The following is a 15,805-nucleotide window of genomic DNA, read 5'->3' as shown; positions in this document are numbered from 1 at the left end:
GAAAAAAGGTACACTACATTTTACAAGAACGAATATAAGAAACCTGAAAATAATAAATTTTTTCTATAATATTTTAGACAACGCTTGTTTTGAAAATTTAAAGTTAATATATAACATAAACTCAATTATCACATTGCTACGTTTGCTAGAACATTTGCAATAACTTACCTTAAAACAATTCTATTTTTTTATAAATTGTGTGTCTATTCAATTCATAACCCTTAAAAATTATTTATATACAATAGCAGTATTTAGTGTTAAAAATAACATTATACGGCGCTGGTCTAGAATCCCACTCATTTTCGTCTGAGGTTTTTGTTGCTAACATTGTTTGGGTTAGGGTGTGAGTTAGCTATTTGGTGGCTTAAACATTATTATTATATTTATTCTGCAAAATTCATTTCTTCATTGCAATTTTAATTTTGACAACGTTTCCTTACTGTAAAAAAGGGGTAGGACTCTAGACAAGCGCCTTGACCAGCACCGAAGGCATTCAAACAATTATATTAAATCAATGCACAATATTTGGGTTTGGTTTCGGGTTAGTGTTTAAGTGCGGTTGTAGTAGGAGTTAGACCAGCTTCCATAATTGTACCAATTTAAGATGTTTAGCTCAACAAAATATTTTCTATATAAGTAAATGGAACCAAAGTTTTCATTTTTGATTGAATATAGAAAACTCTCACACCAAATATATGCCAAAATTTAAATTAGTTTGATAAAAGTCACGATCAGTTAAGTATTTATGAATTAATTGTTGCTAATCGGCAAAACTCAAAATATAAATAAATTTTCGATCCTAATAAACCATTTATACAATTTTATAAATAAAAATACATTGTTAACTTCAATAACATTACTAAATTTTCGGCTAATGTCTCAATCTCCAAACTAAGTAATAGAAATAAATATGTTTACCATTTAATACATTGACATTCGGGATTTAAAAAAATCGTACGGAACAACAAAATTCCATCTCACTGCTGTTCTTTATTAATTCTCCAACTTCAACACAAACTTTCTCGGCAGAAAAACGGAAGAAAAAATTATCTAGCAAATTTTATTCAAAAAATATTTTACAACGTTTACCACATTTCATTCGAGAAAACATGAAAATTCGTGACATTTCTTTTACTATAAAACGTTAATGTCACAGTCTTATGTTTTTTACAATGGATCACATTGGGCGTGCTACCAAAAAATACAACAATATTTGGGTCTATACCAGTTTTTCTTTCTAATTTATGTTTATAGGTAAAAAATACACAGTAAATATTTCTCGTCAATCAACTTTTACCACATAAAAGCAAATGGCGCTGTATTATGTCATGTTGCGCCAGTTAGCCTAAATTCATTTTATTGTGTTGTTTTTAAGATTGGTTGTTTTTGTTTTGGCATGCTATGGCGTAAATTTTCATCCCCCCCACACATACTAAAATCCTATATTCGCTGATTTCAAGGGAGTATTCGATAACCCGAGTTTATATGGGCCGAAAATTTATTTTCGGGACATATCTTGTTTTTGCCGTTATTCTTTTTTGGTTTCCTATGGTTTCCTATGGTTTCCTATGGTTTCCTATGGTTTCCTATGGTTTGTTTCAGACCGACTTTTGTCCGAAGCTTTATAGAAAAAGTAGACATCGTAGAACCTTCAAATTTTCAGACATGGCGTAGAGTGGTATGTAGGTGCTTTGTAAAAGTTTATGAGGCTGCACTCCCAGGGGCCTTTGCTTGGGGGGTAAAAACCTGAAATATTGCGTTTTAGCACTTTGTAGCTAACGACAGCCATCTAGCAGCAGAAAAACTTTCATACAGAATTCGTTCATATTCGCTTGCTTTGTCCAGCTCGCGTCGCGACGAGGCGGCTGCTGGCATCCCTGCTGCGCCCTATTGTCCCGCGCGTGCAACATTTGTGTTGGAAGTGGCTTGCCTAGTAAAACTATGCACATGCGACTTGCCTTTCATAAAGAGGCCTCTCTAAGTAAAAAAACCTATTGCTCTTACAACACAAAATATTTTACCACCGCAAATTTAAATGCGAATCCTACAGGCAGTGTACACATCTCTGTTAGCACATGTTGTAATTGTTGCACCATTCAAACATATCAACACCAGGTCTAAGCAAATATAATTATACAAGGGCCGCAACAACAAAAAGCTTAAGTTTAACGCATTCTTAACGACGACGTTACAAAGCTACGTCATAACATGGCGTCATAAATAAATAAATCTTGCGTTTATTGGATTTAAATTGGCAAAACTTTCAATATAAAACGTGGCTTATTAGGCACATAAACGTGTTTGCATATTGCTCAAAACTACAGATTTAAACTCTGTTTCAACAGTGATTGCTCAGACCAAGGCATGGTAAAAATTTACACAGTAAAAGTTGGAAAAAGTATAGCAAACCATAGACGTTAAATCATTTAGAGAGAATGAAAATATTGACTTTTTAAACATGCTAGCTGACCAAAATGTAACAACATGGCCGTAAGCATTATCTACGTAAATTTTTATTGATCAAATGTATGTTTCGATCATTTGCCAAAATCTACGCCATATTTGAACCCCCTTCGCTTCAAAGCCATAAGTTATTATATTATTATACACAACTTATAATTGTGTGTAGATATGTTGGATTGGAGTAACATACAGAACAGGTGCAAATAGCAAATATTCTCCAAATACGATGTTTCCAATATTCTCCAAATCGTATTTCATTGTATTGTCGCGGTAATACACAAAGAGGTAAGGCCGTGAATAAAGTTTCACCCACCGTACAATTAACGGAGGGAAGCATTTCGAGTAGGGATGTTCAAGGCAGAATATCGGCGACACATTTATAATGCTTGCTTTAAATGCGGCGTCAGCATTTTTTGGGGCGACCAATTACTTCGCGATAAGCTTCGCCTAATAATTAAGTGTCAATAGGGTGTATTTACCGCCGCAAGTTTAAATGCAAAATCTTAAGGCAGTCTACGCCTCTCTGTTAGCACCTGTTGTGCATCTTGCTCCAACCAGCATACCAACATCAGGCCTAAACTTATCTAGCAAAACTTTCGATTTAATAGTTTGCGTATTGAGAACATAATAGTGTGTTTCATATTGTTTAAAACTACAGATTTAAAGTCTGTTTTAACAGTGATTGCTCGGACCAAGCCATGGTAAAAATTTACCGAGTAAAAGTTTGCAAAAGTATAGCAAACCATAGGCGTTAAACCATTTTAAGTCTTTGGGAGAATGATAATATTTGTTTTTCAAACACGTAAGCTGGCCAAAATGTAATAAAATGGCCATACACACTATCTACGTAAATTCTATTTATCAAATATATGTTTCGATCATTTCCCAAAATCTACGCCATATTTGAATCCCTTTCGCATCAAAGGTTTAAGTGGGGAATTTTTCGGCCCATATCTGTTTTTGCTTGCAGAAACAAGTTAAGGAAAATGAAAAACAAAATATATAATATAAAATACACAATACAAAATATTAAAAAATAAAAAGTATTAAATAAAAAAAAAATGAAAATAAAAATAAAACATAAAAAATGAAAAATTAAAACAAAAATCAAAAAAAACTAAATAAAAAAAATAAATAATAAAAATAAAAACATTAAAAAATAAAAATATTGAAAAATAAAAATAAATAATTAAGTCAATCAAAAATATTAAAAAAAAAATTGAAAAAAAAAAAAAAATTAAAAATTAAAAAGAAATAACACTAAACCTTGAAAGTATACCCCCTGACAAAATAAACAACAACCGCACCCCCGTCTAGTTGATCTTGTTTTTGAGCTTTGAGTCATGTCACATCAGAATGTTCCATTTTTTGTTTTTTATGCCGTTCATTTAAGTTCATAACATAAAAGTTTAAGATAACTAAAAAATCTTAATTTTCGAGAAGCATCCATTAAGTATCTGTAAAGACTCTATTGAGGTCGTATGTACAAACAGAATGCAGCAAGCAATGGTGCTATACTTGTTTCGCGACGTGCTCCCTTCTGAGCCTGTGTAGTTTAGTTGGTAAATCGACGGTCCCGGAATGACCGGATGTCGTGAGTTCGAACCTCACCACAGCCAAGTTATTTTTCTAGCCTGGCCTTGTTCGCACTATAATCCTAACCAGGCTGACTGATTCGCTAAGCCTTTGCGAAAGCATCCCGTGAATCTGTAAAGAATTACCTTTTTAAAAAGTAACATTATATGACCCACAATCGACGAAGCATGGAAAATCACACTTAAAATATGATCTTGTTGGAAAAACAGCAAATATTAAACTAATCTTTTAAGCCTTTCTATGCCTAGTTTAACAACGACGAATTTATATTCCAACAGCGCCTATTTCCTATTACCCAGGCACAAATGCAAGACGGAGTGATTATCTTTTTACAATAAAAGATAAAATTTAAAAGATAATCTTATTTAATTGAAAAAAATGCGACATTAAACTACTCTTTTAAGGCGTTTCTACGCATAGTTTAAGAACCATGAATGCATATTCCAATAACTCCTATTTCGTATTACCCAGGCACAAAGGCAAGATAGTGATTTCTACCTCTTTACAATAAAAGTTAAAATTCAAAAGATAATATCTTATTTAATTTAAAAAATGCAACATTAAACTACTCTTTTAGGCGTTTCTACGCATAGTTTACCAATCACGAATCTATTTTCTAACAACGCCTATTTCCTATTACCCAGGTACAAAGGCAAGGTTGGGGGAAGCACCGGAATCCTGCCCGCCGTCTACGTAGACGTGCTTGTGGAACCGGAAAGTGCAGAGGTCAAGGTCAAGAGCAAGGTCCCGAAGGAACTGGAAGTGACTCCGAAGAGTTCGCCCCGGAGTGCGAGTTCGACTTCGAGTGAACAGAGTTCGGCTCGGCACTCGTACTCGCTGAGTCAGGCCAGCTCCGAGGATCCGGACGGTGAGTTCATCGCGTTTTGTATTTATTTTCATGATTAATTTGCCATAAAACAGTTGCTGTATTTTATTTTTACACGATGCGTCAGACATTGAATAATTTTATTTATAAATTCAAGGCTTCCTATCCTCTTTCGTCTGAATGTGACACATTCTTTATTTTTTTTTTCACTTATCGAGAAAAACGTGATGCTTTTTGCGTTTAAACATTGTTTGGAAATTATTTGGAAACATTTCTTCCTATTTTTTGGAATTTTGTTGAGAAACGATAAATTGTTCTTTGCGGCTTGTTTAAACTCTGCGTGATTTCGCTTTTTGTTTAAGTTCACGTTAACGGATCGTTTTGTATATTATAAGCATATAAATTCTCATTCCATGTCTAAAGGGATGTAAAATTTTCGAGAAATCGAGTGGGAATATTAACTAAAACAATAACACGAATCGCGATTGATTATTTTCTAACGTCAGTTATTAATCTGATACAACATTTACGTTCTGTTTGGTCACTTAATTCTGTTTTCAGCAAAAATCAAAGTCTGATGTAGTTCACTGATGTGAGAATTTATATTTTTGAATTTTTTATTTATGTTGTAAAAAGTCATTTTGAAATGATTAAAGTTCCAGTAAAGTCGTTTGTAAAATAACTTAAGTCCAAGTCAAGTCTTTTACTAAAATAACAAGTCCCAGTCCAAGTTCTTTCATTATGAAAGCAAGTCAAGTCATGCCATTGATATAATAAATCAAACGTTTATATAGCTATTAAAATTGGTAAACTGTTCCGAATATGAGCAGTAGATCGACTAAAAATAGTAAAAACGCAATATATATACAGTTAGCAAAGTGTTCTACGTATATAACTCAATTTTAATGTAAAACTTTTATACAACAAACATTTGAATTATACCCAAGTTATTTGACACAATGAAGTCTAAGTCAAGTCATTTGTCCGAACGACTTATAAGTAATTGACTTCAAGTCATTAGTGTATACATACCAGATTGGAAACTTTGGATGTTGTGCGGGAGAGACGATTTTGCAGCTTACAATTGCACGGCTGTAATTACATATTCAACGAAATTTGAGCGGCTGTAATTACGTTATTTGTAAAATTTTTACTGCTAAAAATGGAGTAATATACTGAAAACCGTTAGCGCTATGTAAGATTTGAGCGTTTTTTTGCGGCTGGCCGCATTTCTCGTTGATTTTACATAAATTGCGCGGCTATGATCGAGACTGAGCGGACTGCACAGGGGATTCGCGCAGGCCTTACTTTCCAACCTGGTATACATATAACGATAAAGTTAAACACAATATTTTGAACTTCCATAGTTGGTTTTAAATGAAAAATATTCACTTGCATGTTATGCGCCCGATTGCGTTCCATGGCCTTCTGCCAAAAATCTTTGGTGTGTGATTTTTTGCCCCAAACCATCCAAGTGACTAACAAATTATCCCTCCGACAGCTTTCCCTATAATATCATGATTTGTGGCAAACCATTCCATTCGAGTAAAGCCATTTCCAAAAGTCTTTTTGCATTTTCTCTAAATAATATTCTTTTTGTAATTCAACGGTACTTATTTCATATCTAGGCGGCATCAGACTCGTAAACCCTCCCGGCTTATTCGGTGCCACCTTGCCAAAGCGCATGTTCAATTTTTCGCATAGTTCGATCAATATTATATAAACTGTTGCTACCGGGCATAGTAATCCAAATCAAAAAAACAGATCCTCTGATAATTTGAATTAAGAATTGAAATTTCAGAATTAAAATTACCAGAAGAGCTGTTTTTTTGATTTGAACAATATTATATATGAAAAATTGCTTATGGCAAAATAAAATACTTGGAATTGAAGTGAATTGAATTTTTACCCATGTACCATATTATGTTCTGTAGCCCTGATCTAAAGATTGCAATTCAACAAGTCTATATTTTTGTAAAACTAACACAATTTAATAAGATTTTGAAATGCCTTCGAATCGACATAGTGGTGGTGGCAGGGGTGGAGGTGGCGGCAACCGTTACTTCCAGCAAAATGCAAGAAAAGACGAGAAGCCTAACGGGTCGCCTTCGGTGAAGATTGAAAAACAAGTCGACAAGAAAAGTTCGCCTCCTGTGAAGAACGAGCAAGTACGACAGAGTCCGAAAAAGGAAAAGGAGACCCCAAAGTTTAACAAGAATTCTAAACCTCAACAAGACTCCTCAAATGATTATCAAGGTAATATATAGATGTTTTTTAACTCGGTTCACTGATGTGTTTTTTAAAGAAAGTCAATAAGTTTTATTTGAAAATATTGCCATTAAGCATTTAAAGGTTATAAATTAACTTGTTCTAAATTTAGTAAAACGCTACCAAAGCTTAAGCCTAAAAAATATATTAATTTTAACTTGAATTTTGTCTTTTCTTGTATTTTTAAATCTCCAGGATTTCGAGCTCATCTTAATTTTTGCAAACTTTTGCTTTCTTGCTTAAATTTATGGCTTAGAAAAATTTTACATAACAAATTGTTTTTAATGATATATATAATTGAATTAAATGTTTAAATAAATATTTATTTGTCCTGATTCAAACCTAATTATTTTTGGTGTTTTAATATTTCAGACACTTAACAATGTAACCGGTTTCTTAGGTCAAAAAATTTTAGTCAAAACAGGGCTTTAAAAGCTATTCGTTGATATATAGTTCTGTGAACGATTATTTGTTATATTTTTGCAGGACGACCACCTCCACATGAAAGAGTATTTACACAAAGAAGTCGCCTTTTTGTCGGCAATTTACCGCTGGGAATGAACGATGTCGATTTCAAAGCTCTGTTCACACCCTTCGGAGAGATTTCAGAAACTTTTATTAATGCAGATAAAGGATTTGGCTTTGTTAGAATGGTAAGAGTTGATCCACTTATGTACGCAGCTTTTTTATCATAAAGTTTCTCATTGTAATCTTAAAAGTATTTTAAATCTTTGTTTATTTTTCATCACCCTTAATCTAAGGGTTTGTCAAATAAAATTTATTCATGTTGGCCTATCAAATTTTTGCTAAAAGTTTTATTTGGTATTTTATAAAATTGCTTTGCTATTCTCAGAATGCACTGATTGATAAAAAACACTGAAAGACACTATTTGACTTGAAATCTCTTTACATAACTGTTGTTTTACCCTTGAAAGAGTTCATGGCAAACATAACAAATTTCAGAGCATGCGCCAATTGTAAGTTGGGATCTTAAAAGGTCTTAAAAAGCAATAAGTGCCAACACTACCCGAAAAAGTTACATTTGTTTTTTATCATAAATTAAAATTGGTTAAAGATTCTCAGAATGCAACTGATTGATGAAAAACACTGAAATATACTTTATCACTTGAGAACTCTTTTACATTTCTATTGTTTAACCATTTGAAGGACACCAGGGCAAATGCTGAAAAGGCCAAATGGCAGCTGGATGGAAAATTGTTGAAGAATCGTCCTTTGCGCGTTCGTTTCGCCATGCATGGAGCTGCCCTCAGTATCAAGAATTTGTCTCCCTTTGTAAGAAAATATCTTGATATTGGATTGTGTTGTAATATTGCCAGTCGTAAGCATTTTAAAAATAAGTTCTATTTTCTTCATCAAACAAATGTGTCTTGTCATTCAAAAATTGTTTCCATAGGGCTAAAGAAATCTAAATAATAGTTTGAAGTATTAAATTAAAACAGTATTCATTTTTTTAAGTTAATCGACTCAAGCAGCAAAAAAAAACACAATTTTTTTTTGTAATATTTTTATTAATTTTTCACAACATGTCTCATAATCCGGGTTTATTGACTTGTGTCACCAAATTGAATCTTCTACAGCTCTCATAGGACTTGGTATTAATTGCACACCCTTTTGCAATTTCTTTAAATGCAGGGTTTTGATATCAAACTTGGATAATGGCCCCCTTGAGTTTCTTTTTTGTGCTACAATTAGGTTTTTAATACTGGATTTAAAAATCAAGCAATGATTTTCAGTTGGGTTTAGTTCAAAGTTTCCTGACTCAATCTTAATATTTATCATGACAGAAAACCAAAAAAGTGTTCTTTTTACTATTTGAGTCAATTAATTTTCTTACAACTGTTGGAAAAGCCTTCACATTTGTTCAATGAATACATACATAAATCAAGTTTGACAGAACTTTCATAATGTTCATGAGGGGGAATCAAACTGACAACAATCTTATTAATTAGCTTGAAACTGCCGAGTATAAACTCAATTGCCAGAAATGAAAAGAAATAGATTTGTTATTTGTAGTCTTAACACAGTGTTGCTAAACTTAAGAGTTATGCCCTAAAATTGGGGCATTGTTTGATTTGGTCTCCTACTGCAGTAGTTTCATCCTTGGATTTATTGGGATTCTTTTTAAATTTGATAAAACTGCAGGGCAATTACCAAGAAATAGATCATATTAATTTAATTCGATTTATTAATGCTAATGTCTTACGTTTGTACCCTTAGAAAAGTTCAGTGAAGAGAATTGGCTCGCCAAAGCTTTGCCCGAGAAAAATTGTCGCATCCTCCGTCGCCTTGCTCAGCAAAAACTTTACGAGCTTTTAGGGAAAGCAAGCGGTGGTTTATGCAGTGTTTCTCAACCCATGGGACGCGATCTAAATTGGCATACCGTTTGATTTGGCTGGGTGGCAGACTTCATTTGTTTTATTTGTGGTCGGATTTATTAGGGTTCTAAGCCAGATTTCTCCAAAAATTGAACAAATTCGCGGGAGAAATACATAGACATGTTTCATATCATTTAAATTCGAACATATATCAATGCTAATCTCTTTGGTTTTGTTCACTCACAAAAAAGTTCAGTGAAGAGAATTGGGTCGCCAAAGCTTTACTGATATATTTTTGTTGAAGTATTTGTTTGAAAAACTGGAAAATATACTTAATTTGAAAGTCTTTGAAATTTTTCAAGGTTTCAAACCAATTATTAGAGGAAGCTTTCAGCCAGTTCGGTCCTGTTGAGCGCGCTGTCGTTGTGGTTGATGACCGTGGTCGCTCAACCGAGAAGGGAATCGTCGAATTCACAAGGAAGTCTTCCGCGATGAAAGCTCTCCAGCAAATCAAGGCAAAAATTAACTTTAAATACAAATAACTGGGAAAAGAGATAAATACACGGATTGCTAATTTTCATTATGAAAGGCAAAAAAACATGGTGTGCCAATTTTGATTACTAAAGACAAAAAATGGTCCAATATGAAAATTGTCATGATTAGCGAAATACTGAACTGTTTTATATCTTTGCTTATTATGTTTGGGGTTTAAATTTGTTATTATTGTTTTTATCAGCAAACAGTGTCACTCGCCTAAATTCATTTTAGTAAGCTAAAATAATTTTTTTTTAAGTAATAATGTAGGTTTAAGAAAACAGTAAAAAAATTATAGTTTTTATGCTTTTTACTTTTCTATTCTTAAATAGATAAAAAGAACATTCTCAATGTTCAAAATGACTGTACAATTACCAATTTATCCAAATAATTGCCGTTTTGCAATTTAAAAAACATTTCTGTTTGTTTTGATTGACAGGAAGGATGTTTTCTTCTTACGGCTTCACCCCGAGCCATCGTGGCCAACCAACTGGAACAGGAAGACACAGAAGATGGTCTGCATGAGAGGAACATCCAGAAGACACAACAATACTTCCAGTGAGCTTTACAGCTCTGTTAATAGTATTTTTGGCTGTGCTTTTAAAATCTACTGTTTAAATGTAAATGGAAGTCTTTAAGTCCAGTTGGTTTGATAACAACAATCAATTTTTGCTATAGATACATGCCAGTCAAGCGAGTGGGTGTCAATCAGCACTCACCTGAAGCGAATTCCACTCAAAGTCCCAACCATGAATAGTCAATATTTTCCAGGCCTGGAGCCAGAGCTATTTTTAAGTTTGAAAGCTGAAGCTGTGAAGTTTTGATCTGTTCTGGCTCGAAACAATTTTAAATTACTCAAATCATCTACTAAACAGTTGATCATGGCAAATGTAACTTAATTAGCCTGTTAAACAGCCGGAGCCATTGGACGTGTGTTGTAGACTCTGGAGCTGGAGCCAGGGGCATTGTTGTTTTCTTAAGTTTAAATAACTTGACCACTGCCTAATAGTTATCTAGTCTTAAACCTTTGGTAATCCCCTGCATATTTAGTTTTACTGGTAGTTCAAAATCCACAAACCAGTTCAACTTAACAATGTTAAAATCTACAGCTTCAAACTTTGCTTCATTGACTAGAAGTTCTTGAAGTTTTTTGGGCCTGAAAGTTCAACTAAGGCTTGGTTTGTGTTTGCTTAGCTATGCTGTAACACATGCTGAACTGCGACACGATCATTCCCAAGGTGCAACTAATAGCACATTCCCAACCTCACCAATGTTATAGCTTGCTTAGGTTTGTTCACCAGCTGTCACTACCACACGTGCTTAGCTGGAGTTACCATAGGCACCAAACTTCCAGGGCATTATTTTCTCGAAAGTGGAAAATTACTTATTAATAGACGTAACAATAATTTGACTAAACACATCAATAATTTGAGAAAAATTCCATTCAACATCAAAAACATAGTTTGGGGATTCTATGGCAGCTTGTATATGGTAATTCAGGTAAGTTTTAAAAAGTTTGGTTAAATAACACTGTGCTACAGAAATTGTTTTGCAAATTTATTGATAATTTGGTCGAATTTCAGGGCGTTTTGTTGCCCTGCGAGAAATTCAGGGCATTTAAAAATGCTCTGCACTCCCATGTTTGGTGCCTATAAAGGTGACCTTGTGTTGACTGCCAAACCTGCTAAAAACGAATTAAAAATACACTGTTTTGCAGGGAGCGTGAAGCACCGCCTCGCTTTGCATCATTAGGAACGTTTGAGGAGGAATTTGCTCGAAGGTGGAAGGCTCTGGATGACCTGGAGAAGGAACAGAGAGAACAGATGGAGAAGAACATCCAGAGCGCCAAAGAGAAGCTCGAAGCGGAAATGGAAAACGCGATTCACGAGCAGAAGACAATGCTGATGAAGCAAGGTCGGTAGATTGTGAAGCGTGTTGTATTATATATATAGTGGTAGTGGTAATGGCTTGTTTGGACTGTAGCAGTTCACTGGCCATTCAGTTATTGTTTGACGTATTTTGCTGTATTTGCAATGTTACACATTAATTGGACTGCCATTTTATTATTTACAAGAGGAGAATAGCAATATTGTGTGGCATGCAATCACTGTTTTGACATTTTTTTGTTTTTAACACTTCACAGCAATATTTACAATAATTGGCACTAAATTAAATGCATCATTAATCGTGATTTCATCGTTAAAACGGCTGAGTTTCGCCATTTATTTTACCTTAATTTTAATTTTATATATACCCCACTGTCAACTGAAAGTTAAATGTTTTTACTATGTTTTTTAGTTTTTTTTTTTTATGGTAGTTAATTTTAACAAACGAGTTATCATCAATCTTTATCTTAAAGTTAGAACTGAAACATTTATATACACAGTGTGTATAATGTGAGATCAAGCCCTTAAGTCTTACTGATCAATGATAACGGCACACATTATATACTACACATGATGCTTTAAAGAAAGGCTCACCAAATCTGTCGGTAGTTAAGTCCCTTCCACTGTGCCTTTGTAACTCCGTTTGTTTAGAGATTGTCCTGGTATGGCCGGTCGTGAGTTCGCACCTCTCCACTATCTAGTTTTACAAACAGGATCTAGCAGGCAATGGTGGTATGTTTGTTTCTTGACCTGCTCTCACTAAGCCTGTGTATCTCAGTGGGTAGAGCCACGGCCCTGTTTGGCCGGAGATTGTGAGTTGAAACCTCATTGCAGGCTAGATGTTTTTCTAGCCTACCTTGCTTGCATTAAAGTCCAGATTAGGCAACAGATTTTGATGAGCCTTTCCAAAGGCACCATGTGTACTTCAAGTTGCAATTCTCCTATGATTAACTTGTTTGAATTGTGAACCGCAGATTTGTTAAGAAGGCAGGACGAGTTGCAGCGATTGGAAGATGCAAGAAAACGTGAATTGGATCGCCGCCAGCAACTCGAAATGGCGTAAGTTTGTTCATTTGATAGCAAAGTAATGCGATACAGGTGAACTCACCTAATCGTTTTATACTGTTTTTTTTTTCCTATTAAAATTTGAAAAACAATATTTAAAAAAAGTTTGGTATTTGCCAGCTTTTTAGGATGCAAGTTTTATCTCAAATTTAATAATAATTTTTTTGAAATGTTTACAGACGAGAAGATGCTAGGAAACACGAGTTGGAAGAAATGCAGAGACGACAAGACATGCTCCGAGCTCAGATAGAAGGGGTATGGAGAAAACAATATTTATCATTTGATTATTTTTTTTTGGGGGGGGGGGGGCTGGGGGGAGTCACTAAATACCCTAAGGAAATAAATTTAAACTCAAAATGACCAGTTACAAATATGAAATTTAGGTTGAAGTAGATACATGTTGGGACTTATCCTACACTTATTATCCTACACTTTGCCTTCTTTAGTTTACGAACAATCAATTTATGTGCAATTTTACCTTATCTGTACAATATACTTCATATCAGCAATATGTATTTAGCCTGTAGCAAAATGGTAAACCATATGTTTTTTGCAGACTTACAACAAGCAAGATCCAATGGAGCCTTATTCTCGTGGCCCGCCAAGTTAGTATTCCAATATTCTATGTAATAATGTTCACACCCCTGGCAAGCACCAATTAATTGTGACTATGAGTTTTATATTCTGCTTAGGAGGTTCAAAATTTAAAACCAATATTGCCGTTTGACATAATACTATCTAAAAAGATTGGGTTCATCTCTTTATTTAGCCCCAAACTGCCAAAAAAGATCTAGTAATTCTTTATTTGTACACAAAATATATCATTTGGATTAAATGTAGGTTATAACAAGCAATGAAAACAATACAGACTGAATTCCAGATGGAAAGCAAAAAAACAACACCCATGTTTTAACTTCAAACACTATAATGTGCCTGCTATTTTGGAATACGCTTTTTAGCATATGCTCGGAAGTGTTAACTATCAGTTTGAGCGTGGTTTCGTCACTATCGCTTTGAGCTTGGTTTCTCAATTGCACAAGAAAAAAACACATGTTTACCTCACAAATTTTAATGTAGAATGCCCTGTTTTAACACAGTAAACGTCAAGCTACCTTTTAAACTTTGTGACATAAACAAACTGTTGGTCATAAACAACAACAAGGTTAACACCCAAAGAAAATAATGCTAAATACAACAGTTAGTACACAGAAAGGCATCGCAGACTCACCGAGTCTGTTGATCTATGATGCAAGCAGGGCAGACTAGAAAAACAACTTAGCCAGCGACGGTCCCGGCTTGACCGGAGGTCATGAGTTTGAACCTCACTGCAGGGAAGTTGTTTTTCTAGTCTGCCCTGCTTGCATCATAGATCAACAGACTCAGTGAGTCTGCGATGGCTTTCGGTGTACTAATTATATGTAAGTCGTAGTCGTTGGTCAAAAAGCAGCTTCGAAGGGCTAGATCTCCGCTATTAACACACATCAGTCTGAATGTTTCATTGAATAAATGATATGGTACTGTGCATCCCCTTCAATGAGGTTGCTTGTACTAACAAATTGAGCAAGCATTGGCGTATGGTTGTTTCTCGACTCGTTCCCTTCTGAGCCTGCATCATAGCTCAGTTGGTAGAGCGACAGCCCCGGCTTGACCTGAGATCGTGAGTTTGAACCTCACTGCAAGCTAGTTGTTTTTCTAGTCTGCCCTGCTTGCATCATAGATCAACAGACTTGGTGGGTCTGCGATGGCTTTCGGTGTACTAATTATACGTAAGCCGTAGTCGTTGGTCAAAAAGCAGCTTCGAAGGGCTAGATCTCAGCTATTAACACACATATGTGTGAATGTTTCATTGAATACAACAGTTAGATACTAATTACTGACGCGCGCTTGACTTTTAAGTTTATGAGAAATGTATACATCAGTAAAACGTAATAAGAATAAGCCCATACAGAAGAAGGTATCATTTTGAACGTTTTGGATATCTCTTTAATCAGATTAATAGTCTTACTACAACTTCTAACCATTATGCTCCAAGTTTATTTGTTAGTGATTTTATATCGTTCAAGCAAATTTTTTGTTCAGCTGGTTTTGGAAGGCCGAACAGTCCGCACACAACTACAGCCTTACTTCACGAAGCAATCGCTCAAGAAATGATGGGTGCGCAGGGCGGATTGGGACCAGCACCGGTAGGATAACTATTAACAGAATTGCTAGTCGCAACAAAATGACAGAAGAGAGTTATTATTGACTATAAACAAAAACAAAAGAAACTAATTTAGTTTTCATTTAAGTTGTTTCAGGTTGTGACAATTTTTCTGTTTAAATATAATTAGCGTAAGCTGCAATATCATAATGGAGAACACCTAATGTGCTAACTTAGCGCAAAGTTCATCAGACTGAAGTAGTAAAGAGAGGCTTAACTCAACAAAACGGCAAAAAATTTATCCAACCTTGCTGTAAACAAATTTAAAAATAAATCAATATTTTTTGTAGGATAACTGTTATCAGAACTCTGCTAGTCAGCAACAAAATGAATACCGACACAGTTTAGTTACAGTTTGCTTAAATTATATTTTAAGCAGTAATGTCATTTTGAGATGATTCCTTTGCTTAGTGTAAATTTGCTATTGTGTGCCGCTTATTGTTAATTGGGATTTAAAACATGTATACAGTCTCAAACGTACATAGGACATAACTGTAAATCAGGGGTTCCCAACCTAGCCAGGAAAATAAAATAATATGTTTATTGGGGTTATATATATATCATTTTATCATTCTAACTACCGGTTACTGTATAAACCAGTTTTTTAATTTAAATGATGTTTCCTAATTTT

The 15,805-nt window shown here is 34.5% G+C and overlaps 1 protein-coding gene across 1 annotated transcript in view; it reads left to right on the top strand.

The window, feature by feature from the left end:
* Window positions 1–6,886: 6,886 nt before the first annotated feature.
* The window catches only part of LOC146137400 (uncharacterized), a 28,076-nt gene continuing 19,157 nt past the window's right edge, over window positions 6,887–15,805 (top strand). The window contains exons 1-10 of the mRNA XM_083393342.1: window positions 6,887–7,141; window positions 7,640–7,806; window positions 8,321–8,446; window positions 9,852–10,004; window positions 10,463–10,581; window positions 11,741–11,937; window positions 12,884–12,968; window positions 13,154–13,229; window positions 13,531–13,579; window positions 15,054–15,157. Coding sequence (XP_083249468.1) covers window positions 6,892–7,141; window positions 7,640–7,806; window positions 8,321–8,446; window positions 9,852–10,004; window positions 10,463–10,581; window positions 11,741–11,937; window positions 12,884–12,968; window positions 13,154–13,229; window positions 13,531–13,579; window positions 15,054–15,157 — 1,326 coding nt within the window. The 5' untranslated portion in view covers window positions 6,887–6,891. The remainder of the gene's footprint in view (window positions 7,142–7,639; window positions 7,807–8,320; window positions 8,447–9,851; window positions 10,005–10,462; window positions 10,582–11,740; window positions 11,938–12,883; window positions 12,969–13,153; window positions 13,230–13,530; window positions 13,580–15,053; window positions 15,158–15,805) is intronic.

Source organism: Ascidiella aspersa, chromosome 7 (genome assembly GCF_963924565.1).
Source record: "Ascidiella aspersa chromosome 7, kaAscAspe10.2, whole genome shotgun sequence".
Classification (NCBI taxonomy): Eukaryota; Metazoa; Chordata; class Ascidiacea; order Phlebobranchia; family Ascidiidae; genus Ascidiella; species Ascidiella aspersa.
Note: the sequence above shows the minus strand (reverse complement) of the source record. Positions and strands in the feature narration are given on the sequence as shown.